Source organism: Phyllobates terribilis, unplaced genomic scaffold (assembly GCF_046119375.1).
Source record: "Phyllobates terribilis strain yellow unplaced genomic scaffold, ASM4611937v1 Scaffold_5__5_contigs__length_657084704, whole genome shotgun sequence".
NCBI lineage: Eukaryota > Metazoa > Chordata > Amphibia > Anura > Dendrobatidae > Phyllobates > Phyllobates terribilis.
The window spans coordinates 450376418-450403290 of NW_027362765.1; the positions used below are offsets into that span (position 1 = coordinate 450376418).

The 26873-nt window shown below is 45.3% G+C and overlaps 1 protein-coding gene across 2 annotated transcripts in view; it reads left to right on the forward strand.

Moving 5' to 3' along the window:
- Positions 1–26873, forward strand: part of CYP17A1 (cytochrome P450 family 17 subfamily A member 1) — a 196046-nt gene that overhangs the window by 127845 nt on the left and 41328 nt on the right. The window contains exon 1 of one of the 2 annotated variants that reach the window (XM_073685317.1): positions 3345–3677. The exons of the other annotated variant lie outside the window; for it this stretch is intronic. Within the exon in view, the coding sequence (XP_073541418.1) occupies positions 3363–3677 (315 nt within the window). The 5' untranslated portion in view covers positions 3345–3362. Of the gene's footprint in view, positions 1–3344; positions 3678–26873 lie in introns of those variants that run through there. 2 annotated transcript variants of the gene reach the window in all.

Consider the following 26873-nt stretch of genomic DNA (forward strand, 5'->3'; position numbering starts at 1 on the left):
TTAATAGTTGTTGTAGAGATGTGTCTGCTGCTAGAACTCTGTGTGGCATTGACCTGGTCTCTAATCTGAGCTGCTGTTAACCTGCGATTTCTGAGGCTGGTGACTCGGATAAACTTATCCTCAGAAGCAGAGGTGACTCTTGGTCTTCCTTTCCTGGGGCGGTCCTCATGTGAGCCAGTTTCTTTGTAGCGCTTGATGGTTTTTGCAACTGCACTTGGGGACACTTTCAAAGTTTTCCCAATTTTTCGAACTGACTAACCTTCATTTCTTAAAGTAATGATGGCCACTCGTTTTTCTTTACTTAGCTGCTTTTTTCTTGCCATAATACAAAATCTAACAGTTTATTAAGTAGGACTATCAGCTGTGTATCCACCAGACTTCTGCACAACACAACTGATGGTCCCAACCCCATTTATAAGGCAAGAAATCCCACTTATTAAACCTGACAGGGCACACCTGTGAAGTGAAAACCATTTCCGGTGACTACCTCTTGAAGCTCATCAAGAGAATGCCAAGAGTGTGCAAAGCAGTCATCAAAGCAAAAGGTGGCTACTTTGAAGAACCTAGAATATAAGACATATTTTCAGTTGTTTCACACTTTTTTGTTAAGTATATAATTCCACTGGTGTTAATTCATAGTTTTGATGCCTTCAGTGTGAATGTACAATTTTCATAGTCATGAAAATACAGAAAAATCTTTAAATGAGAAGGTGTGTCCAAACTTTTGGTCTGTACTGTGTGTATATATATATATATATATATATATATATACATATATATATATATATATATATAGCCAATAATACTGTTTATAATTCTAAATATTGGGCATATTATCATTATCCACTGCTTATAACTTCTGAGTATAACATATCTATTATGTATATGGCCAATTAATACTATTCTCAACCTCTTATAATCCCCATGTATAAAATATGCCTTTTATACTGTTTGTAAAAATGAAAGACTCTTTATGAGTTTAACTACAGCATAATATCAAGCATTACAACTCAAACAATTATTTTACAATTATTACAGAATAATATACAAATAAAGTATAATAATAATTTTTATTTCTATAGTGGCAACATATTCCACAGCGCAATAGAACTAGCAGTTATTTTACAATTATTTCAGACAGCTGACCTCTACACATTTAGAATAAAGCAGACCCAGCATCATTTTTCAGCAAATTCTGAGTCTGTTTCAGGGAGATTATTATCTGTGTGCTAAGGTTACCAGATAACTGACCACTAACCCAGCAATGCCCCATTGTGTCCAGAGGCTATCAGCGGATAGCAATCTGCAGGAGCCTGGTCAGCTAAAGGTCCCCACACACCATTCCAGGGTTATTAACTCATAAAGTGACACTGGTCAGAATTATAAAATTTGGCCTGGTAAGGACAGTGAAACCAGGCTTGGGGATTAAACGGGTTAAGATTTCCATTCACTGGAACCAAAAGGCCCAGGCCAATGTCCGAAACACAACCCTATAGCACTAAACTTTACAGTTAGCACAGTGCTGTCAGGCAGGTAACGTCACTCTACAGAACATATTTCCATTGCTCCAAAGTACATTCATGACATACTTTACTCCACTTATCTTATACTTGGCATTGTGCTTGGTGATGTAAGGCTCGCATGCAACTGCTCAGTGTTGGAAATATTTTCCATCATTTTAACTTTCTGACACTTGGGAACAGTGGCGCTGGAAGTTGTGTGCAGTGTCGCCCCTGCCTCCTACATTCAGCAGTAACTGGTCCTGTGCATTATTGACTTCTAAATCACTGGGGCATCAGAATGCCTGAGTTACATGAATGAGCAACAGTCAATAGATCAGGAATAGGACAGACATTTATAGGACATTTCATAACTTTCCCAAATTCTTATGAAAAAATATTCCCCACAAACTGCATTGAGTTACTGTACCCAAATTATTATATATTTTAGGAGTCGAAGTTGGTCCATTTTATACCGACTCCACCAAAATAGGCTCAGACTCCACGAATCCGACTCCACAGCCCTGCTTATAAATTATGACATGACTTCTGTGTAGTTTCCATACTGCGAATAGTTGGCCATGCCATCTACAAACACCCTTAACTTCTTTTCTCGTCCTTTACTGAATGCATGTCAGTTCAGCTATACTTTTCTTATACTCAAATAACAAAAAATGGGCACAATGGGGCAGAATTATTAATGTTGTTAACTCAAATCGACCAAACGTGTCAATATCGACAGATTCGGCCAACAGTCTGTGTATAGCAGACCTGGACAATTGATCGTCAGGGTAGATAAGGAATCCACCATGTCCGAATTTGGACTGGCGATCTTTCTATTTTTCTCTGAGTTAATCACCGCCAGAGGTTCCTGGCAGCAGCTTATCTCATAGAGAATACTGGGGCTTTCGGGCCGTGCGAGTGCTTCTGTGTATGGGAGAGTCCACCGAGATAGCTGCTGGCCGAAGGATCAGTCAAACCATCGTCTGGCCGCCAGCCATCTTATGTGTATTTTAGACAATCTTAGACTGGACCGTCTGAAAATGTGTCAAATTGGACACAGTGGTGGATGATAAATTTAGAGTTGGTTCCTAATCAGAGTCAATGGAGCCTAGCTAGTTGTATTGAGCCAAGGCACCATCAAGTCATCGAAATTTCTAAAATTTCTTCTTTCTTGCAAAATGCATTTCTCAAGAATAAGAAAATCGTTCACCTATTATTTAATTCCAGCAGAGCAGAGCGTTGATGTCAGTTGTAGACAATGAATTTCCATGCATAATACACGCATGGGATCTTGGTATATGTATCTAATGCCATGGCCCCACTATCAGTATTTGGTCAGTATTTGGTCAGTATTTTTTCTCAGGAGTGGAAGCCAAAACCAGGAGTGGGTGATAAATGCAGAATTGGTGACTTGTTTCTATTATGCCTTTTCTCTAATTGTTCCTCACCCGATTTTGGCTCCCACTCCTGAGAAAAAATACTGACCGAATACTGATAGTGGGACCGTGGCATTAGATACATATACCAAGATCCCAATTTAGTCTGAACCCCTGTGGTCTGTTCTAAGTTTAGGCAGTACCATTCTTGGTTTTCTTATACAACAACCCAACAGAAAAATATTTCTAAAACTATTGTACTTTTACAAACTATGAAATTTCATTACTAATCTATCCTACTCAGTTCTGATTGCATATTTTCTTTCAATATAATGAGGGCATCAGGAAAGGAGAATAAGCAACTATTTCCAGCACTGAGGGAGTTAATAATCTCTTAGCAGTAATTGGTGGCTCTGAAAACCCCAGCCATATTTATTTGAGCTGTATAGTGAAATAGTGATTACAAGGTGGAGGAGATCCCAGCATGATTGTGTGGCTTGGTGGTGCTTTGCTTCTAGCCTTTGGGCTCATTCTCATCTCTGTCTGGAGAAGAGGATTAAGAAGTCCTGGATCTGCAAAGTATCCCAAGAGCTTACCTTCATTGCCTGTCATTGGGAGCTTACTTCACCTTGGGAATCACCTCCCTCCACACATACTGTTCTGTAATCTGCAGAAAAAGTATGGCAGCCTCTACTCCTTTATGATGGGTTCCCATTATGTAGTGGTTGTGAATAATCATGAGGATGCCCGGGAGGTTTTGCTGAAGAAGGGAAAAACATTTGCTGGAAGACCCCGAACGGTGAGTATCACTTAGATAAGTCCTACTTCAGGTATTACAAGGCGAGAATATAAGTGATGACTTCGTAAATGCTGCAAAAAAAGTAATAATTGTAAATTATAAGTGTGAAGAAAGAGCAGGATAGTGTGGAAGACATGGGTCGTCATAATGCTCAAGGACAGGACTTCAAGGCTGAACACAAGACCTAATGAAATTCTTCAGATATTTACAAACCTCATTAACTCTCAGTGGTTCTTTGCTTTGTGGTCTGTAATGCTGGGATGCAAAGCCTATATCATTTTAGGCCACGGCCCCACTATCAGTATTTGGTCAGTATTTTTTCTAGGAGTGGGAGCCAAAACCAGGAGTGGGTGATAAATGCAGAATTGGTGACTTGTTTCTATTATACCTTTTCTGATTGTTCCTCACCTGGTTTTGGCTCCCACTTCTGAGAAAAAATACTGACTGAATACTGATAGTGGGGCCGTGACCTTAGGGTCAGGTTGCACTAGTAAATGGGTATACGATAATATTTTGATATGTATAGACTTCAAGCCAAATCAGAATTCAGATTCTGTCATTGCCAAAAAGTTATGTGATGTCCATCTGTGACACAGTGAGACATCATACTTCTTCTTCTACGTCCCACATAGCATACCAGATGGGTCAAGTAAACAGAAATTGAGGCTATCCTAATGTACTGGTACCATTGTATACCATCTATGGTGATAAATGTCACCCTACAAACATAGCCTAAACCGTACTGGGGCTACTTGTGTCTTTCTGTTAGGTCTTATCCATTGGCCAAGGAGACATTCAATTCTTAAATCTGATTTACTTCCAGCACATCTCTAAGTATTAGAAACCTGTTGTAGATTGGGATTGCACCTCCTTTAGAGGGCAGCATGTATAACATAAATCCGACTCCACTATGTAACTTCAAATGATGAGCTTTCATGTTCTGAGATATATACAGTACTTTCTCAATCAAGAACTAGAGCGTTCATGTTTGAGAGACCTTCTCTGATGTTCAAGGTTCTCCAGCATTGCAACTAATATTTTATTCCGAATTGGTTCTAGAGCTGAGAACATAAGGGCAGTGAGTTTGAGCACTTAATACCATTAATTTCCATTGCATCGGCTCCTGGAGGATGCAGTGGAAATATACATTGTCACATCATGTTGTCACTCAAGGAGGTTCCCAAATGAAGGGACGTGCTTTCACTGTGATGTTGCATCTACAAATGTTTTTAAATATTGGATTTTATATATAATTTTGTAGTCCATGTAGCCACCTTTAACATGGGGAGAACATTGCAAGATATCATATTCATTTTGTTTATAATTTTTTACTTTTTTTTTTCTTTTGGAGGTAATTATTTTTTAGTTTAAAAGAACAATGTAATATTAACAAAAAACATACATCCAAAGAAAAAAATTTTCTTAATAAAATAAAAATAAATTTAAAAATTTTTTTTTTTTTACTTTTTGACCTTATTAATTAGTGAAGTTAATAGTATCAAACAATTACCATAACAGCTTTCAATGGTAAAACTCACAAGACAATATCTCTGCATCCAGAATGTATCTGAGTGGGGTATGGTGGTTTGTAGAAGGCTTTTCTCAATGTCTTGTGCTAAGTTTAAAATTAGACTAAAATATTGATGACTTAAAATACACCTTTAATATTTGACTGCCCGGAGTCTGACCTCCAGGACACTTGGCCAATGGGACCAGGCTCAATGGCTCGAAGAATTTCTGTGTCAATGTAGACACTGAAAGGGATACGGCACTCCCCTGACCCCCTGATTGTGCTAAAGGGATAAAGTGCTCTAGGTCAGACCCCAACCAATCTTCCCCAGCACGGTGGCTCAGTGGTTAGCACTGCAGCCTTGGAGCACTGGGGTCCTGGATTAAAACCCCACCAAGGACAACATCTGCTAGGAGTTTGTATGTTCTCCCTGTGTTTGTGTGGGTTTCCTTCTACACTCCAAAGACTGATAGGGAATATAGATTGTGAGCCCCAATGGGGACAGAGATGATGATGTCTATAAAGCGCTGTGGAATATGATGGCGCTATATAAGTAAAAAGATTATTATTATTATTATTATTATTATTCCCCATCACTGCCTATCAGTGTGTTGGATAAAACTTTTAAAACATGACAGTTTACATAACGAATAAATCTACATAAAAATGAAGTATCTTTGTAAGAATGTTTCTTTACTCATCCTATACCTAAGTTACAGTTTAGTCTAGAGCTGCATTCACAAATCTGCAAGCTTCAGTGCTTAGATCTCCCAGTATTCTTTCTGATCCTTTTTTGACTGTTTCTAATAAAGGTCAAAAAGATTATGAATGCAACTTTGGGCTACATATGTTTTATGGAAACAGTACATAGAGGGGGAGCGGGTTAACAAAGACTGGAGGTCCTCTGCTCTAGTAAGACTATGTCCATACGTTGTGTTTTTGCTGTGTTTTTTTCTGCAGCAAAACCTGCTCTCTTGGCAGTAAAGAAGCTGCTTCAAAAAAGCAGGTTTTGCTAAGTTTTTGCAGCGTTTTTGTCAGGGTGCATTAGTCTCTTGTGCATGCTGATAACATTTAGTGCAAAAAAAATAAATAAATAACCTGATTCAACTTCATCAGGTTTTGGCACCAAAAACACAGCAAACCTGATACCTATGTTTTTTGTTGCCTTTTTTTGCAGCGTTTTTGCACTACCCATTGCTTTCAATGGGTGAAAAACACTGAATAAAACGTAAAGAAGTGACATGCTGCATTTTGCAAAAACGCAGCTGTTTCACAAAACAGTCAGAAATAAAAACCAAGGTGTGTGCGTGAGATTTCTGAAATCGCATAGACTTTGCTGGTACTGTTAAATGCAGCTGAAAATTTGCATAAGAAAAACGCTGCAGAAACTCAACATGTGAACATTGCCTTAAGGAGCTATAACTTGCAGATCCAGTTCTTACAGCAGGCTCCTGCTTTACAGATAGGCGTGGAGGAATCAAACTGGCTTTTTAAAACAGTAATCTATTAGGCTACAGTATACGGGGACATGTGTCGCACAGCACTGAAATCACATTGTGACATTGCATCTAATGATAACCTAGGATGTTACATTTCGACCTGCAACCTACTGCAACACAAAGTCGCATACGTTTCCAAATGTCCTCGATTTTCTGTCTCTGGTCGCAAGTCACACAAGACTCTCTTGCCATAGACCTCGGCTATGTGCCCACGATGCAGATATGCTCCGGATTTTTCCTGAGCGTTTCTTTATCTCCCTGCAGAAAAAACGCATGCGGATTGTACATGCGGATTGTACATGCGCTTTTTCAGCCAGGGACAAGCGGAAGTGAAGCGTTTTGATCATGCGATTTCGCATGTGGGTTATCAAGCGCTTTCCAAGCGATTTTAGCATCATTTGGAAAGTGCTTGACAACTTGGTCACACTATATAAATCCATGCAACCGGCATGGATTTTATATAGTGTGACCGTAAAAAATGGTAAAAAATAAATCTATACTTACCTTCCGATGGCCCCCGGTCTCATTCTCCGGCGCGTCCAGTCTTCCCGGTGTCTCGCGGTTGTGTAAAAGGACCTTCCATGACGTAATTTAGTCATGTGACAGGTCACGCGACCATCGACGTAAGCAGTCAAATGACGTCATGGCCGGTCCTTTTAGACCATCGCGAGCTGCTGAGGAGCCAGGACGCATCGCTATGGAGATCGGGGGCCATCAGAAGGTGAGTATAATGTATTTTTTTATTTTAAATTCTTTTTTTACAGGTACTATGGTACCCGGGTCTGGAGGAGAGTCTCCTCTTCTCCAGACCCGGGTACCATCCGCACATTGAATCGCTTAATATCCGCATGTGCACATGTAGTCATGCAGATATTAATGCAAGTCAATGGCGGCAAAATCGCCGCGATTCTGCAAAATAATTGGTAGTGCTGCGGATTTTTCTGCAATGATAATCCGCAGCGGAAATTTCCGCAGCATGTGCAAGCGTTTTTTAAGCGTTTCTGCTGCGGAATTGCCGCTGCGGAAACGCTTAAAAAACGCATAGTGGGCACACAGCCTTAGTCACACATGACATACCTGCCATTTGGCCATCTTTTTACAGCAAGATCAAAGCTCTAAAATAACCAGTTGTAGAGATATTTTTGGTCCAACGACTTGTCTGAGAATTTACTGTTGTGCAGCAAATGTCACCGTACAGTCCAAACTTAATGTGATTAAAAAAAAAAATTACAAAATGTAAAAAAAATAACAAGGTCAACAAAAAGCCATTTATTAGTATAAAACTTTTTCTGTTTATACATCTAAGAAAAAAAACAACATACTGTATTAGAGATCTACACAACCATAATAACCTGTGCCCCTACCCAGGGCTCCACTCACCAAGCATTGGCCAAAAAGGATGTACTTTTGGCCACTTTTTCTGGTCTATTTTATTCTTTTTTTTTCTTGTGGTTTGCAATACCATAGATACAAAGATAAAGGCCCCAATTCATTAAGACTGGTGTTTTGTAAGCCAGTTTTAGTGAAGGGGGTGAAGGAATAAGATGTACCGAATTCCTTAAGCTTCTTATTGAATTCGGCACATTTACTGAGCCACCTCTGTGCACCTTGCCAGAAATGTTACTCCAGTTTAAGACTGGAGTAACATTTCTGGTGTAAGAAACGCTGCCAGTTTAGATGATTCTTTGTATGTGTTTTCTATATTCATCTTTAAAAAGAGCTTATTCACACAGCGATTTTGCGGCTTTTTTTTCCATGTTTTTTTTGTGTGGAAAAAATGCAGCATTTTACAGTACTAGGAAAATAAATGTGATTTCTTAAATTTCATTTTGTTTTTGAGCTACCATGCGGTCATTTTACAACCTCAGCATTTAAATTCTTTCAGCGTTATTGCTGGATTTTTTTATGCATCAAAAACATTTATAAAATTATCTCAGCACAGGAACATTTTATTTAAATACATTCAATTGTGGAAATTCTTATTATTCCAAGATCTATTGATTAAAATTATTTTTTGTTCTTAGGAAAACCCCTTTAAAGGGTGTCGACGACCCCCATAATGCATATTAGACTACTTATACAGAGCACTGATTCCCCTATAAAAATCATACTAGCACAATAGTGGTACAGTGCCTGAGAAAATAACTTACTTCAAATGCAAATTAGGGCATTTTGATGAACCTTTGGTGTGGCTAAGTGCTCAGTGCAGAGAGGAGGAGAGGAAGGAGAAGAAATTTTACATATGCAGCTCCAGACTTCATTCAATCACTCTCTCTTCATTTGCTATCCTCTCTCTCCCTGCGTTCGGACAAATCAGTAATCATGTGGAAGTGAGCAGTCAGCTGCAGTTCTCACTTCCTCTTGATTACTGATTCGTCCAAAGGCGAGGAAAGAGAGGCCATCGGGCTCGCGTGACATAATGTTATACGACCCCTGGGAAAGTGAGTACCGACACTGCTGGAATGGCACCAGATGTGAGTATAAGGGTTGTTCTTTTAACGGGGGAAATCATGCTGATTGATAACGGGTTGTCCGAGTTGAGGACAATCCCTTTAAAGGGAGTGGAGTAAACATTTTTTGTGATGTAGGAGTGGGGGGTATGTGGGCTGGTGGGGGTCTGTGCGCCAGGGCTAATTTTTAATCCCAGTCCAGCCCTGCAAGAGGCACAGACTTATCTTTCAGAACTCATATTTCAACTAAGGATTTGTTTGAGATCAGTATTTACTATAGATAGAAGTAGATTAAACGATATATAATACATTTTAATTTTAATAAGCATATATATAAATATTAATAAAACAATTAGGTGATAAAGAAAATGTATAACAAGACACACAACAGTAAATAGTAAAGAAGAGGACCCCTTCTTTTGTGTTTACTGTTGTGTGTCTTGTTATACATTGTCTCCTAATTGTTTTTTTTTGTAATAGATATCTTATAAAATGTAAGTATTTTTATTAAGTGTACAGTACAGACCAAAAGTTTGGACACACCTTCTCATTTAAAGATTTTTCTGTATTTTCATGACTATGAAAATTGTACATTCACACTGAAGGCATCAAAACTATGAATTAACACATGTGGAATTATATACTTAACAAAAAAGTGTGAAACAACTGAAAATATGTCTTATATTCTAGGTTCTTCAAAGTAGCCACCTTTTGCTTTGATGACTGCTTTGCACACTCTTGGCATTCTCTTGATGAGCTTCAAGAGGTAGTCACGGAAATGGTCTTCCAACAATCTTGAAGGAGTTCCCAGAGATGCTTAGCACTTGTTGGCCCTTTTGTCTTCACTCTGCAGTCCAGCCCCAAACCATCTCGATTGGGTTCAGGTCTGGTGACTGTGGAGGCCAGGTCATCTGGCGTAGCACCCCATCACTCTCCTTCTTGGTCAAATAGCCCTTACACAGCCTGGAGGTGTGTTTGGGGTCATTGTCCTGTTGAAAAATAAATGATGGTCTAACTAAACGCAAACCGGATGGAATAGCATGCCGCTGCAAGATGCTGTGGTAGCCATGCTGGTTCAGTATGCCTTGAATTTTGAATAAATCCCCAACAGTGTCACCAGCAAAGCACCCCCACACCATCACACCTCCTCCTCCATGCTTCAAGGCGGGAAGGGGGCATGTAGAGTCCATCCGTTCACCTTTTCTGTGTCGCATAAAGACACGGTGGTTGGAACCAAAGATCTCAAATTTGGACTCATCAGACCAAAACTCAGATTTCCACTGGTCTAATGTCCATTCCTTGTGTTCTTTAGGTAAAACAAGTCTCTTCTGCTTGTTGCCTGTCCTTAGCAGTGGTTTCCTAGCAGCTATTTTACCATGAAGGCCTGCTGCAAAAAGTCTCCTCTTAATAGTTGTTGTAGAGATGTGTCTGCTGCTAGAACTCTGTGTGGCATTGACCTGGTCTCTAATCTGAGCTGCTGTTAACCTGCGATTTCTGAGGCTGGTGACTCAGATAAACTTATCCTCAGAAGCAGTGGTGAGTCTTGGTCTTCCTTTCCTGGGGCGGTCCTCAAGTGAGCCAGTTTCTTTGTAGCGCTTGATGGTTTTTACAACTGCACTTGGGGACACATTGAAAGTTTGCCCAATTTTTCGGACTGACTGACCTTCATTTCTTAAAGTAATGATGGCCACTCGTTTTTCTTTACTTAGCTGCTTTTTTCTTGCCATAATACAAATTCTAACCGTCTATTCAGTAGGACTATCAGCTGTGTATCCACCAGACTTCTGCACAACACAACTGATGGTCCCAACCCCATTTATAAGACAAGAAATCCCACTTATTAAACCTGACAGGGCACACCTGTGAAGTGAAAACCATTTCCAGTGACTACTGCTTGAAGCTCATCATGAGAATGCTAAGAGTGTGCAAAGCAGTCATCAAAGCAAAAGGTGTCTACTTTGAAGAACCTAGAATATAAGACATATTTTCAGTTGTTTCACACTTTTTTGTTAAGTATGTAATTCCACATGTGTTAATTCATAGTTTTGATGCCTTCAGTGTGAATGTACAATTTTCATAGTCATGAAAATACAGAAAAATCTTTAAATGAGAAGGTGTGTCCAAACTTTTGGTCTGTACTGTATATCAGTGAATCTAAGTTCAGAACTCAGTTGGGGTTCTCTGTAAAGGATGTTCTCTTTCTCCCTCGCTATGATATAAATTTACAAACTTATTCATTCATGCCTTCTCCTCTTTCCCTCATTCACCCTGACATGGCTGTGTGCAAGCTGTGATTTCTTTGAGAATACAGCACAGAAGCATTCTCCGGGAAGTATAACATTCAGTGTTTGAATAATATCATCCTTCACAGACCACAGATTTCTCTAGAGCACTCAGGAGGCTGTTAGCAAAATGTAGGGGAGGAAGTCATGTAACAAATTTGCCCTCTCTTTCGGGGTACATAAGATCAGTTTCTTCTTTTTTCTATTAAAGTGTACAAATTTGAAGACCTATTTAGAAACAACCTGTCCTCTTGGAGTGCTCTATTATGTCTTCATATGGACATATAGGGGATCTCTAATATGGACACATAGTAATATGGACACATAATATGGACATATAGGGATCTCTAATGTGGACACATAGGGGGCTTTACTATGTCTTCATATGGACATATAGGGGGCTCTACTATGTCTTCATATGGACATATAGGCGATCTCTAATATGGACACATAGTAATATGGACACATAATATGGACATATAGGGATCTCTAATGTGGACACACAGGGGGCTTTACTATGTCTTCATATGGACATATAGGGGGCTCTACTATGGCTTCATATGGACATATAGGGATCTCTAATATGGAAACATAGGGGGTTCTACTATGTCTTCATATGGACATCTAGGGGTGCTCTACTGTGTCTCCATAAGGACACATAAGGGGCTCTACTATGTCTTCGTATGGACACATAGGGGGCTCTACTGTGTCTCTATATGGACATATGTGATGCCCCAATTCTCGAAGGAGCCCTTTTAGTTTTGAGTTTACCCTGGGTGTTGGGGGACTCGTTGTCGGACCCTGTGATGGAGAGGTGGGATGCAGCCATGGCCCGGGCCCGACCCGTGCTCAGGGCCGTCACATGAAAAGGAAGATGTTGTGGGCTCGTCCGGGTTTGAGTGGCTTATTTAACGACTATGCCACCTGTGGTGCCTGGTGAAAGGTCACCAGCGCCGCTACAGTCCGCTGAGGCCCGGTGTCATGGCGGCCAAAGTTCTCACTGCTCCCCACAGGCGGAGCGCGGCCTCAGGGCAGGCAAACAGGATGGAGGGGGGTAGTAGGACTTGGGCATCTTGATTGACAGCAAACTAAATTGGAGTGCCCAAAGTCAGGCGGCTGCTGTAAGGGCAAACAGGGTAATGGGATGTATCAGAAGAGGTATAGCTGCAAAGGATGAGAACATTGTTCTTCCACTGTACAAAGCACTGGTCAGACCACACTTGCAATACTGTGCTCAGTTATGGGCCCCAATATATAGAAAGGATATAAATGAGCTTGAAAAGGTACAAAGGAGGGCAACAAAATTAATAAGGGGAATGGAGGGACTGCAATACCCAGAGAGGTTGGCAAAACTAGGACTATTCAGCCTGGAAAAGAGAAGGTTGAGGGGGGACATAATAAATGTGTACAAATATGTTAGGGGACAGTATAGAGACCTTGCCCGGGATTTGTTCAAAAGGAGGGATATTACGGTAACAAGAGGGCATTCACTAAGACTGGAAGAGAAAAGGTTTCAGCACCAGCATAGGAAGGGGTTCTTTACGGTAAGAGCAGTGAGAATATGGAATTCACTGAGTGAGGAGACGGTAATGTCGGATTCACTAAACCAGTTCAAGCGGGGACTGGATGCTTTTCTAGATACCAGGCAGATTTCAGCATATACTTAAAAATAGAATAAAATAGTAGGTTGATACAGGGATTTATTCTGACTGCTGGTTTCAGAGTCGGGAGGGAATTTTTCCTCAGGTGAAGATTGGCTAAATCATTTGGGGTTTTTGCCCTCCTCTGGATCAACTTTAGCAATTACAGAACTAACAGGTCGAACTTGATGGACGCAAGTCTTTATTCGGCTTTACTAACTATGTAGTGCGGGGAGTGCGGGCACCGCGTCGCATGGTATGGCGCATAATGAACAGTCCGGAGGCCATAGGGGTGAACTTCCAAGGCTTTACTCACTTAGAGATGACAGCGGGAATGCGACTCCCTGCTCCCCGCGGAGTCCTGCGGCCACCAGGGACGGGGGTCCGACTACCTCCGAGAAAGTCCAGTGTTCGGTAGCGACCCTACACCAGAGTGTTCCTGCACTACAGACTTCACCCTTTCCCGTCTGTGCGTGTGTAGATAGGCCGGATCTCCCTCTGAGCTCCTCTCAGGTGTAGGGCTCGGGTGGCAATTCCTCTCCATCCGATGCCCGGTGGGATCCTCAGGGCCTAACCGAGCTTTCCCGTCCAGGACATAGAGTACAAGGTCGGGTGTCGGGGGCCAGTACACCTCTTGCATCCGGAATCCCTCTGAATAGATCAGGTAGGCGAGGACAGGGGGCGTGCTCCGCTCCGTCTGCATCCCCCCGGGACCCATTTGCTGGGGAGCCACACTCTAAAGCTCCCGGGCCTTCTTGATCCTGGTCCTTGGCCGGGTTGAGACATTCCTTGTCTGCAACCTACCTCTCGTCCCAAGGCTGGGGTACAAGGGCTGTGTCCCTTTCCGGTGCAGGCCCACACAGGATCTGCACTCCCGGAGGGAAGTCACATTAACACACAGTATTTTGACAGCACAGAGACAGCCTACAGGCTAGCAAAGGCTAGACAAAGGACCAACTAACAAGGACCAAGAACCAAGATGGCTTTTTATTAAATATGAAATCTAAAGTGTAACTAACTTGTAAGTCCTCCACTCTCACCCACTAACTGGTTCGTACCACTTTGAGTTCCCCAGTCTCCCTGTAACCAGGGGAGCAGCACCCAGTGCATACTAGCTCCCTCTGGTGGAGAAGTGTGGTGTTGGATGCAAGGCTGGGTCACGACTATCACACTGGCCTTACCTCAGAGGAAGAACACCACACTCCATTAGAGAAGTGCAGCATTCCTGTGGCGGTCGAACCCTCAGGGGCGCCACACATATAGGGGGCTCTACTATGTCTTCATATGGACATATAGGAGATCTCTAATATGTCTTCTTATGGACATCTAAGGGTGCTCTACTAAGTCTTCAAATGGGCATCTATGGGTGCTCTACTATGTCTTCATATGGACATCTAGGGGTGCTCTACTATGTCTCCATATGGACACCTAGGGGTGCTCTACTATGTCTTCATATGGACATCTAGGGGTGCTCTACTATGTCTTCAAATGGGCATCTATGGGTGCTCTATTATGTCTTCATATGGACATCTAGGGGTGCTCTACTATGTCTCCATATGAACATCTAGGGGTGCTCTACCATGTCTTCAAATGGGCATCTAGGGGTGCTCTACTATGTCTTCAAATTAGCATCTATGGGTGCTCTACTATGTCTCCATATGGACACCTAGGGATGCTCTACTATGTCTACATATGAACATCTAGGGGTGTTCTACCATGTCTTCAAATGAGCATCTATGTGTGCTCTATTATGTCTTCATATGGACATCTAGGGGTGCTCTACTATGTCTTCATATGGACATCTAGGGGTGCTCTACTATGTCTCCATATGGACACCTAGGGGTGCTCTACTATGTCTTCATCTGGATATCTAGGGGTGCTCTACTGCGTCTTCAAATGGGCATCTATGGGTGCTCTATTATGTCTTCATATGGACATCTAGGGGTGCTCTACTATGTCTCCATATGGACATCTAGGGATGCTCTACTATGTCTTCATATGGACATCTAGGGGTGCTCTACCATTTCTTCAAATGGGCATCTATGGGTGCTCTATTATGTCTTCATATGGACATTTGGGGTGCTCTACTATGTCTTCATATGGACATCTAGGAGTGCTCTTCTATGTCTACATATGAACATCTAGGGATGCTCTACTATGTCTTCAAATGGGCATCTATGGGTGCTCTATTATGTCTTCATATGGACATCTAGGGGTCCTCTACTATATCTACATATGGACATCTAGGGGTGCTCTACTATGTCTACATATGGACATCTAGGGATGCTCTACTATGTCTTCCTATGGACATCTAGAGGGGCTCTTCTATGTCTGCATATGGACATCTAGGGGTGGTCTACTATGCATTCAAATGGGCATCTTTGGGTGCTCTATTATGCCTTCATATGGATATATAGGAGATCTCTACTATGTCTTCATACGGACATCTATGGGTGCTCTACTATGTCTTCATATGGACATCTAGGGGTGCTCTACTATGTCTTCATATGGACATCTATGGATGCTCTACCATGTCTTCAAATGGGCATCTATGGGTGCTCTACTAGGTTTTTACAACTGCACTTGGGGACACATTGAAAGTTTGCCCAATTTTTCGGACTGACTGACCTTCATTTCTTAAAGTAATGATGGCCACTCGTTTTTCTTTACTTAGAATTTGTATTATGGCAAGAAAAAAGCAGCTAACAGTCTATTCAGTAGGACTATCAGCTGTGTATCCACCAGACTTCTGCACAACACAACTGATGGTCCCAACCCCATTTATAAGGCAAGAAATCCCACTTACTAAACCTGACAGGGCACACCTGTGAAATGACAACCATTTCCGGTGACTACCTCTTGAAGCTCATCAAGATAATGCCAAGAGTGTGCAAAGCAGTCATCAAAGCAAAAGGTGGCTACTTTGAAGAACCTAGAATATAAGACATATTTTCAGTTGTTTCACACTTTTTTGTTAAGTATATAATTCCACATGTGTTAATTCATAGTTTTGATGTCCTCAGTGTGAATGTACAATTTTCATAGTCATGAAAATACAGAAAAACCTTTAAATCAGAAGGTGTGTCCAAACTTTTGGTCTGTACTGTATATCAGTGAATCTAAGTTCAGAACTCAGTTGGGGTTCTCTGTAAAGGATGTTCTCTTTCTCCCTCGCTATGATATAAATTTACAAACTTATTCATTCATGCCTTCTCCTCTTTCCCTCATTCACCCTGACATGGCTGTGTGCAAGCTGTGATTTCTTTGAGAATACAGCACAGAAGCATTCTCCGGGAAGTATAACATTCAGTGTTTGAATAATATCATCCTTCACAGACCACAGATTTCTCTAGAGCACTCAGGAGGCTGTTAGCAAAATGTAGGGGAGGAAGTCATGTAACAAATTTGCCCTCTCTTTCGGGGTACATAAGATCAGTTTCTTTTTTTTTCTATTAAAGTGTACAAATTTGAAGACCTATTTAGAAACAACCTGTCCTCTTGGAGTGCTCTATTATGTCTTCATATGGACATATAGGGGATCTCTAATATGGACACATAGTAATATGGACACATAATATGGACATATAGGGATCTCTAATGTGGACACATAGGGGGCTTTACTATGTCTTCATATGGACATATAGGGGGCTCTACTATGTCTTCATATGGACATCTAGGGGTGCTCTACTGTGTCTCCATAAGGACACATAAGGGGCTCTACTATGTCTTCGTATGGACACATAGGGGGCTCTACTGTGTCTCTATATGGACATATGTGATGCCCCAATTCTCGAAGGAGCCCTTTTAGTTTTGAGTTTACCCTGGGTGTTGGGGGACTCGTTGTCGGACCCTGTGATGGAGAGGTGGGATGCAGCCATGGCCTGGGCCCGACCCGTGCTCAGGGCCGTCACATGAAAAGGAAGATGTTGTGGGCTCGTCCGGGTTTGAGTGGCTTATTTAACGACTATGCCACCTGTGGTGCCTGGTGAAGGGTCACCAGCGCCGCTACAGTCCGCTGAGGCCCGGTGTCATGGCGGCCAAAGTTCTCACTGCTCCCCACAGGCGGAGCGCGGCCTCAGGGCAGGCAAACAGGATGGAGGGGGGTAGTAGTGCGGGGAGTGCGGGCACCGCGTCGCATGGTATGGCGCATAATGAACAGTCCGGAGGCCATAGGGGTGAACTTCCAAGGCTTTACTCACTTAGAGATGATAGCGGGAAGGCGACTCCCTGCTCCCCGCGGAGTCCTGCGGCCACCAGGGACGGGGGTCCGACTACCTCCGAGAAAGTCCAGTGTTCGGTAGCGACCCTACACCAGAGTGTTCCTGCACTACAGACTTCACCCTTTCCCGTCTGTGCGTTTGTAGACAGGCCAGGTCTCCCTCTGAGCTCCTCTCAGGACTAGGGCACGGGTTGCAATTCCTCTCCATCCGATGCCCGGTGGGATCTTCAGGGCCTAACCGAGCTTTCCCGTCCAGGACATAGAGTACAAGGTCGGGGGCCGGTACAACTCTTGCAGCCGGAATCCCTCTGAATAGATCAGGTAGGCGAGGACAGGTGGCGTGCTCCGCTCCGTCTGCATCCTCCCCGGGACCCATTTGCTGGGGAGCCACACTCTAAAGCTCCCGGGCCTTCTTGATCCTGGTCCTTGGCCGGGTTGAGACATTCCTTGTCTGCAACCTACCTCTCGTCCCAAGGCCAGGGTACGAGGGCTGTGTCCCTTTCCGGTGCAGGCCCACACAGGATCTGCACTCCTGGAGGGAAGTCACATTAACACACAGTATTTTGACAGCACAGAGACAGCCTACAGACTAGCAAAGGCTAGACAAAGGACCAACTAACAAGGACCAAGAACCAAGATGGCTTTTTATTAAATATGAAATCTAAAGTGTAACTAACTTGTAAGTCCTCCACTCTCACCCACTAACTGGTTCGTACCACTTTGAGTTCCCCAGTCTCCCTGTAACCAGAGGAGCAGCACACAGTGCATACTAGCTCCCTCTGGTGGAGAAGTGTGGTGTTGGATGCAAGGCTGGGTCACGACTATCACACTGGCCTTACCTCAGAGGAAGAACACCACACTCCATTAGAGAAGTGCAGCATTCCTGTGGCGGTCGAACCCTCAGGGGCGCCACACATATAGGGGGCTCTACTATGTCTTCATATGGACATATAGGAGATCTCTAATATGTCTTCATATGGACATCTAGGGGTGCTCTACTAAGTCTTCAAATGGGCATCTATGGGTGCTCTACTATGTCTTCATATGGACATCTAGGGGTGCTCTACTATGTCTTCATATGGACATCTAGGGGTGCACTACTATGTCTTCAAATGGGCATCTATGGGTGCTCTATTATGTCTCCATATGGACATCTAGGGGTGCTCTACCATGTCTTCAAATGGGCATCTAGGGGTGCTCTATTATGTCTTCATATGGACATCTAGGGGTGCTCTACTATGTCTTCATATGGACATCTAGGGGTGCTCTACTATGTCTACATATGGACATCTAGGGGTGCTCTACTATGTCTTCAAATGCGCATCTATGGGTTCTCTACTATGTCTTCATATGGACATCTAGGGGTGCTCTACTATGTCTTCAAATGGGCATCTATGGGTGCTCTACTATGTCTTCATATGGACATCTAGGGGTGCTCTACTATGTCTACATATGGACATCTAGGGGTGCTCTACTATGTCTTCACATGGGCATCTATGGGTGCTTTACTATGTCTTCATATGGACATCTAGGGGTGGTCTACTATGCCTTCAAATGGGCATCTATGGGTGCTCTACTATGTCTTCATCTGGATATCTAGGGGAGCTCTACTGCGTCTTCAAATGGGCATCTATGGGTGCTCTATTATGTCTTCATATGGACATCTAGGGGTGCTCTACTATGTCTCCATATGGACATCTAGGGGTGCTCTACTATGTCTTCATATGGACATCTAGGGGTGCTCTACCATTTCTTCAAATGGGCATCTATGGGTGCTCTATTATGTCTTCATATGGACATCTGGGGTGCTCTACTATGTCTCCATATGGACATCTAGGGGTGCTCTACTATGTCCTCATATGGACATCTAGGAGTGCTCTTCTATGTCTACATATGAACATCTAGGGGTGCTCTACTATGTCTTCAAATGGGCATCTAGGGGTGCTCTACTATGTCTTCATATGAACATCTAGCTGGGCTCTTCTATGTCTACATATGGACATCTAGGGGTGCTCTACTATGTCTTCAAATGGGCATCTATGGGTGCTCTATTTATGTCTTCATATGGACATCTAGGGGTGCTCTACTATGTCTACATATGGACATCTAGGGATGCTCTACTATGTCTTCATGTGGACATCTAGAGGGGCTCTTCTATGTCTGCATATGGACATCTAGGGGTGGTCTACTATGCATTCAAATGGGCATCTATGGGTGCTCTATTATGCCTTCATATGGACATATAGGAGATCTCTAATATGTCTTCATATGGACATCAAGGGGTGCTCTATTATGTCTTCATATGGACATATAGGGGATCTCTAATATGGACACATAGTAAGATGGACACATAATATGGACATATAGGGATCTCTAATGTGGACATATAGGGGGCTTTACTATGTCTTCATATGGACATATAGGGGGCTCTACTATGTCTTCATATGGACATATAGGGGGCTCTACTGTGTCTTTATATGGACATATAGGGAGCTCTAATATGGACACAGTAATATGGACACATAATATGGACATATAGGGATCTCTATTGTGGACACATAGGGGGCTTTACTGTGTCTTCATATGGACATACAGGGGGCTCTACTATGGCTTCATATGGACATATAGGGATCTCTAATATGGACACATAGGGGGCTCTACTATGTCTTCATATTGACATCTAGGGGTGCTCTACTGTGTCTCCATAAGGACACATAAGGGGCTCTACTATGTCTTCGTATGGACACATAGGGGGCTCTACTGTGTCTCTATATGGACATATAGGGGGCTCTACTATGTCTTCATATGGACATATAGGAGATCTCTAATATGTCTTCATATGGACATATGGAAATCTAGAGGTGCTCTACTATGCCTTCATATGAATATCTAGGGGTTCTCTACTATGTCTTCATATGGACACATAGGGGGCTCTACTATGTCTTCACATGGACATCTAGCGGTGCTCTACTATGTCTTCATATGGACATATAGGAGATCTCTAATATGTCTTCATATGGTCATCTAGAGATGCTCTACTATGTCTACTTATGGACATCTAGGGGTGCTCTACTATGTCTCCATATGATCATCTAGGGGTGCTCCACTATGTCTTCATATGGACACATAGGGGTGCTCTTCTATGTCTACATATGGACATCTAGGGGTGTTCTACTATGCCTTCAAATTGGCATCTATGGGTGCTCTACTATGTCTTCATATGGACATCTAGGGGTGCTCTACTATGTCTCTGACGCGCCCCCTGGGCCAGTGCTGTTTGGGGATACCCGGAACCGGATCAGATGGGGGTTGTAGTCTCCGAGTGGCGGCGACCCGGTCCGTGCCCAGGGTGTCAAACTCAGTGTGTGGCAGTCTTTACAGATGTTGTTAGATGTTCTTTAGTGTCGACTACGCCACCCGTTGATTTGCGGTCAAAAGGCCGCCGCTGCAGAAGGGTCCGCTGAGGCTGGTGGTATGTGTGCAGCTGTGGTAGTATAACCCCCAACGGGAGGGGTATAGCCTCAGGGGGTCAGATGTAGAGATGGTGGTTGTGGAGGTGCAGGAGAGTAAGGCAAGAAGACTCAGAGTCGGGCTGTGCAGTTCAGGGGTTTTTACTTACTGATGTTCTTGTGGTCACTCTGGCCTGGAGTGACCACCCGAGCCGTGCTGCGTCCACCAGGTCCTGGACTCGGCCAACCCCCAAGCAATTCTGGAGCGTGGTCCTGAGCTCCTGTCTGACTTTCCCTCTCTTCTGGCCGTTCTCACCAGGGATCCACTTATGTCCGGCTCCCTCGGGCCTCTTGGTGGTCAAGCCTCCTCAGGGCTCCCTGACCCTATGCTCGGTGTGCCTTCCTAGTGGATTTGGTGAGGGTCGTGGCAGATCCTGCCCACGACCTCCGGTTCCTGGCTAAGGTGTGCTTTGGCCTCTGCCAGCTTGGGATCCGGTACCCTGGGTGCCAACCCTTCACCCTGCTGTTTGTATTCTGGGGTCTTGGGGTTCCTTCTTCTTGTCTCTCTGGGTCCTTCTTTTCTCCTCTCTCTCTCTCTCTGCAGACCTGGCCTTGGAGCTGGGCCCAGCCGGAACCACAACTCCCTGTCAGCCCTCCTGGCTGAGCTTCTCTGCTCTGCACCTCTCTCTACACAGACTGACTGACTGACCTTGATCTAAGATGGTGCCCACCTTATATACTCCCTCTATGTGTGAGCTCAGGTGACCAGCACCCAATGAGCTCCTAGCCTTACCCAGACTGCTCCCCCTATCTGCCCCTACACTACTGGGATGTTCCACCCCCCTCCCACTCCAGCCAGGGACAGACACTGTCGTACCTGCACATATACTGGTGGGAGTACCGTCGGTCTGTCCCCCGGAAATGGGATGTGTGTAGTGTATGCAGCTATCTGAGCTCAGTTCCACACTCCATCCTTACCCGGGAGTGGAATACCACACCTCTGGCTTGAGGCGTAATACCCCTGTAGCAGCCGAATCCTCAGGGTGCTACATTCCCCCCTGGTAAACCACAGCACGTCCTCGGGCTGTAAAAGAATAAAAACATCCACAAACATACAATTTTTTTTTCATAAAACATAAACATATAAAACATCATATATATATATCAGCAATAACTTTTCATATAAATATTCTTGCTCCTCCGGCCATGGGACAACTTGTGACCGGGTAAAGTGCGACAGTCTCTTGTAGTTTCCTATAAAACCAGTAGGGGGCGCCTTAAAAAGCGCAACTATATACAAGGGGTTTGTGGCCGCTCTCAGTCCTCGGCCAGGTATCAGGAAAGGATGACCGCTCTCAGTCCTCGGTCAGTGGGAATAGGGACATACGGGTTTCAGTTCAATTTGCTGGTCCCAACGGGGACTATACTTTAACTAGCAGCAACAGTTCTTATACCCTGACGGGTAACTATGTACAGTTCAGTTCACCTCTTAATGGTGACGATGCCCTCCTGCTCCTCCTTGCAAGTAAGCTTCAGACCCGTCCGGGTCCTCTTGCTCCTTCTCACACCGCAGCTCCTCTTCCGTCAGCCGGTGTACATGGAGGGCGTAGGGTCCTTTGGCACACTTGTGCCGGGTGAATGTGACCTCATCCCCTACGTATAGGTCACGACCTCTGTGTCCCTCCGGTAGGTGGGACTCGACGTCTCTCCTGGTCACGAAGACGTCGCCGGGGGTGTGGTGATCCCTGATGAAACCCCAACCGTGCTGCAGTTGGAATTTAATCACAGTCCCGGTGGCACGGGGACCATGAGCTGCACGGGGGTTCCTCCGGGTCCGGCTCTTCTGCTCTGCGCTCTGTATCTGCAGCCGCTGCTCTCGGACCCGCCTCTCTCTCCGCTCCCGGTCGAAGACCTCTAGCTGCTGCCGGCAGCACTCTGCACGTTCAGCTGCGGCCGCCCGAGTTTCTTGGGTGAACCCCATGAGGTTTCCTCCGGTGGGGTCCCACTCGAACTGCGCCTCCTCCAGTGAGAGCGGGGTCATCTTGACGGGCGCCGGAGCCGGAATCAGGGGCTCATCCAGAGGTCTTTCTTTCCGGAGTCGAGGATGGTGGAACTCCGGTGGCCACACAAAGGGCTGCCCATCCGGGCAAGTGTGTTGGGCAAACAAGTCTTCACCCAGGTGTGGCGCTGTGGACGTTGAGGGCGCTGTTGTGGTGGCGGCGCCCGGGTTCACCAGGCCTTGCGACCAGGCTTGGGGCACCCTGAATGTAAAGGGCACCGTGAAGACGGCGGCGTCCGGGGTTACTTGGCCCAGCGACCAGGCCGGTGGCTCAGTGGAGGTAGAGGGCGCTGTTGGAATTGCGGCGCTCGGGGGTACTAGACCTTGCGACCAGGCCGATGATGTTTCCTGCTTTGCCGCGCTCCGGGTTGAGGCGCGTGACGTCACAGGGGTCGCGGCCGCGGCTTCTGCTTGAGGCCTAGTGTGGAGCGGTGACGGTGCAGCGACGGGCACGGCAGGGGGAATTTCGGGCTCTGCGACGGGGAGCTGGGGCAGGCTCACGGTTTCTCGGCTCGGGGTAGTGACGTCCCCTTTACCTGCCTCCGTCTGTTCAGCTCCCTCCTCGGCGCCGCCTCCGGCCTTCACTCCTCCTGCACCATCCTCAGAGGCGGTCTGTCTCCTCGTCTCGGGTGGCGTGCTTCGCTGGCGGGCTCCAGCCTGCTGGGCCATCTCTTTGCTCCACTCCGCCAGCGTCTCTCGCTGCACCTGGGCCATCCTCCGTGCGAGGCCCTCTAGCGCGGTCTGTGCACACTCCCGGTCTCGGGGGAGCTGTGTCAGTATCTCCACCAAGCCTAGTGGGGTTGTCGCTTGCAGCAGGCTCCTGACCACAGGGTCGGTGCTGCCTGACTCTCCCTCCATCTCCGGGTGCGACTTCTCTGGAGTCCTCTCCAGACTTCTCATCTCCGGGTGCGCTCTCTCCAGACTCCTCCAGGCTGCACCCATCTTCTCTCTTTTGTTCTGTCTCCGCCCACATTGAAGGTGGTCCCGGGGCAACTTAGTGATTGTCAGTTCCAGGAGCAGTTCTCTCACGCTGATGGACACTTCTATCATCACAGTCTCTGTTGGTGGGGGCGGTTTCCGCTTTTGGCGCCATTCCTTGACCTGGCCCACGATGGGAGGTGACCTCTTGCCACCCTCTGGCACGCCCATAATGGCGTCCGCTCTTCCAAGGCGGGAAATCTTCTGGAAATGGCGGGAATCGTCTCCCAGTGGCGTGAAACTCCGTGGATGGCGGGAAAAAGCTGCAGATGGCGGGCAACCGGCGGGAAACGATCCGTGATGGCGTCCGATGGCGGAGACCCTCTGGAATCTGCGGGAGACTTCTTTTTGAGGTAAATGTGAACTTTTCTTCAGGCACGCAGTACCCGGTGGTTGCGGGCACGAAATCCTGCTGACTACGCCAAAGTTGACGCGCCCCCTGGGCCAGTGCTGTTTGGGGATACCCGGAACCGGATCAGATGGGGGTTGTAGTCTCCGAGTGGCGGCGACCCGGTCCGTGCCCAGGGTGTCAAACTCAGTGTGTGGCAGTCTTTACAGATGTTGTTAGATGTTCTTTAGTGTCGACTACGCCACCCGTTGATTTGCGGTCAAAAGGCCGCCGCTGCAGAAGGGTCCGCTGAGGCTGGTGGTATGTGTGCAGCTGTGGTAGTATAACCCCCAACGGGAGGGGTATAGCCTCAGGGGGTCAGATGTAGAGATGGTGGTTGTGGGGGTGCAGGAGAGTAAGGCAAGAAGACTCAGAGTCGGGCTGTGCAGTTCAGGGGTTTTTACTTACTGATGTTCTTGTGGTCACTCTGGCCTGGAGTGACCACCCGAGCCGTGCTGCGTCCACCAGGTCCTGGACTCGGCCAACCCCCAAGCAATTCTGGAGCGTGGTCCTGAGCTCCTGTCTGACTTTCCCTCTCTTCTGGCCGTTCTCACCAGGGATCCACTTATGTCCAGCTCCCTCGGGCCTCTTGGTGGTCAAGCCTCCTCTGGGCTCCCTGACCCTATGCTCGGTGTGCCTTCCTAGTGGATTTGGTGAGGGTCGTGGCAGATCCTGCCCACGACCTCCGGTTCCTGGCTAAGGTGTTCTTTGGCCTCTGCCAGCTTGGGATCCGGTACCCTGGGTGCCAACCCTTCACCCTGCTGTTTCTATTCTGGGGTCTTGGGGTTCCTTCTTCTTGTCTCTCTGGGTCCTTCTTTTCTCCTCTCTCTCTCTCTCTGCAGACCTGGCCTTGGAGCTGGGCCCAGCCGGAACCACAACTCCCTGTCAGCCCTCCTGGCTGAGCTTCTCTGCTCTGCACCTCTCTCTACACAGACTGACTGACTGACCTTGATCTAAGATGGTGCCCACCTTATATACTCCCTCTATGTGTGAGCTCAGGTGACCAGCACCCAATGAGCTCCTAGCCTTACCCAGACTGCTCCCCCTATCTGCCCCTACACTACTGGGATGTTCCACCCCCCTCCCACTCCAGCCAGGGACAGACACTGTCGTACCTGCACATATACTGGTGGGAGTACCGTCGGTCTGTCCCCCGGAAATGGGATGTGTGTAGTGTATGCAGCTATCTGAGCTCAGTTCCACACTCCATCCTTACCCGGGAGTAGAATACCACACCTCTGGCTTGAGGCGTAATACCCCTGTAGCAGCCGAATCCTCAGGGTGCTACATCTCCATATGGACATCTAGGGGTGCTCTACTATGTCTTCATATGGACATCTAAAGGGGCTCTTCTATGTCTACATATGGACTTCTAGGGGTGGTCTACTATGCCTTCAAATGGGCATCTATGGGTGCTCTACTATGTCTCCATATGGACATCTAGGGGTGCTCTACTATGTCTTCATATGGACATCTAAAGGGGCTCTTCTATGTCTACATATGGATATCTAGGGGTGGTCTACTATGCCTTCAAATGGGCATCTATGGGTGCTCTACTATGTCTTCATATGGATATCTAGGGGGGTTCTACTATGTCTTCATATGGACATATAGGAGATCTCTAATATGTCTTCATATGGACATCTAGGAGTGCTCTTCTATGTCTACATATGAACATCTATGGGTGCTCTACTATGTCTTCAAATGGGCATCTATGGGTGCTCTATTATGTCTTCATATGGACATCTAGGGGTGCTCTACTATGTCTACATATGGACATCTAGGGGTGCTCTACTATGTCTTCAAATGGGCATCTAGGGGTGCTCTACTATGTCTTCATATGAACATCTAGCGGGGCTCTTCTATGTCTACATATGGACATCTAGGGGCGCTCTACTATGTCTTCAAATGGGCATCTATGGGTGCTCTATTATGTCTTCATATGGACATCTAGGGGTGCTCTACTATGTCTACATATGGACATCTAGGGGTGCTCTACTATGTCTTCATGTGGACATCTAGAGGGGCTCTTCTATGTCTGCATGTGGACATCTAGGGGTGGTCTACTGTGCATTCAAATTTGCATCTATGGGTGCTCTATTATGCCTTCATATGGACATATAGGAGATCTCTAATATGTCTTCATATGGACATCAAGGGGTGCTCTATTATGTCTTCATATGGACATATAGGGGATCTCTAATATGGACACATAGTAATATGGACACATAATATGAACATATAGGGATCTCTAATGTGGACACATAGGGGGCTTTACTATGTCTTCATATGGACATATAGGGGGCTCTACTATGTCTTCATATGGACATATAGGGGGCTCTACTGTGTCTTTATTTGGACATATAGGGGTCTCTACTATGTCTTCATATGGACATATAGGCGATCTCTAATATGGACACATAGTAATATAGACACATAATATGGACATATAGGGATCTCTATTGTGGACACATAGGGGGCTTTACTGTGTCTTCATATGGACATATAGGGGGCTCTACTATGGCTTCATATGGACATATAGGGATCTCTAATATGGACACATAGGGGGCTCTACTATGTCTTCATATGGACATATAGGAGATCTCTAATATGTCTTCATATGGACATCAAGGGGTGCTCTATTATGTCTTCATATGGACATATAGGGGATCTCTAATATGGACACATAGTAATATGGACACATAATATGGACATATAGGGA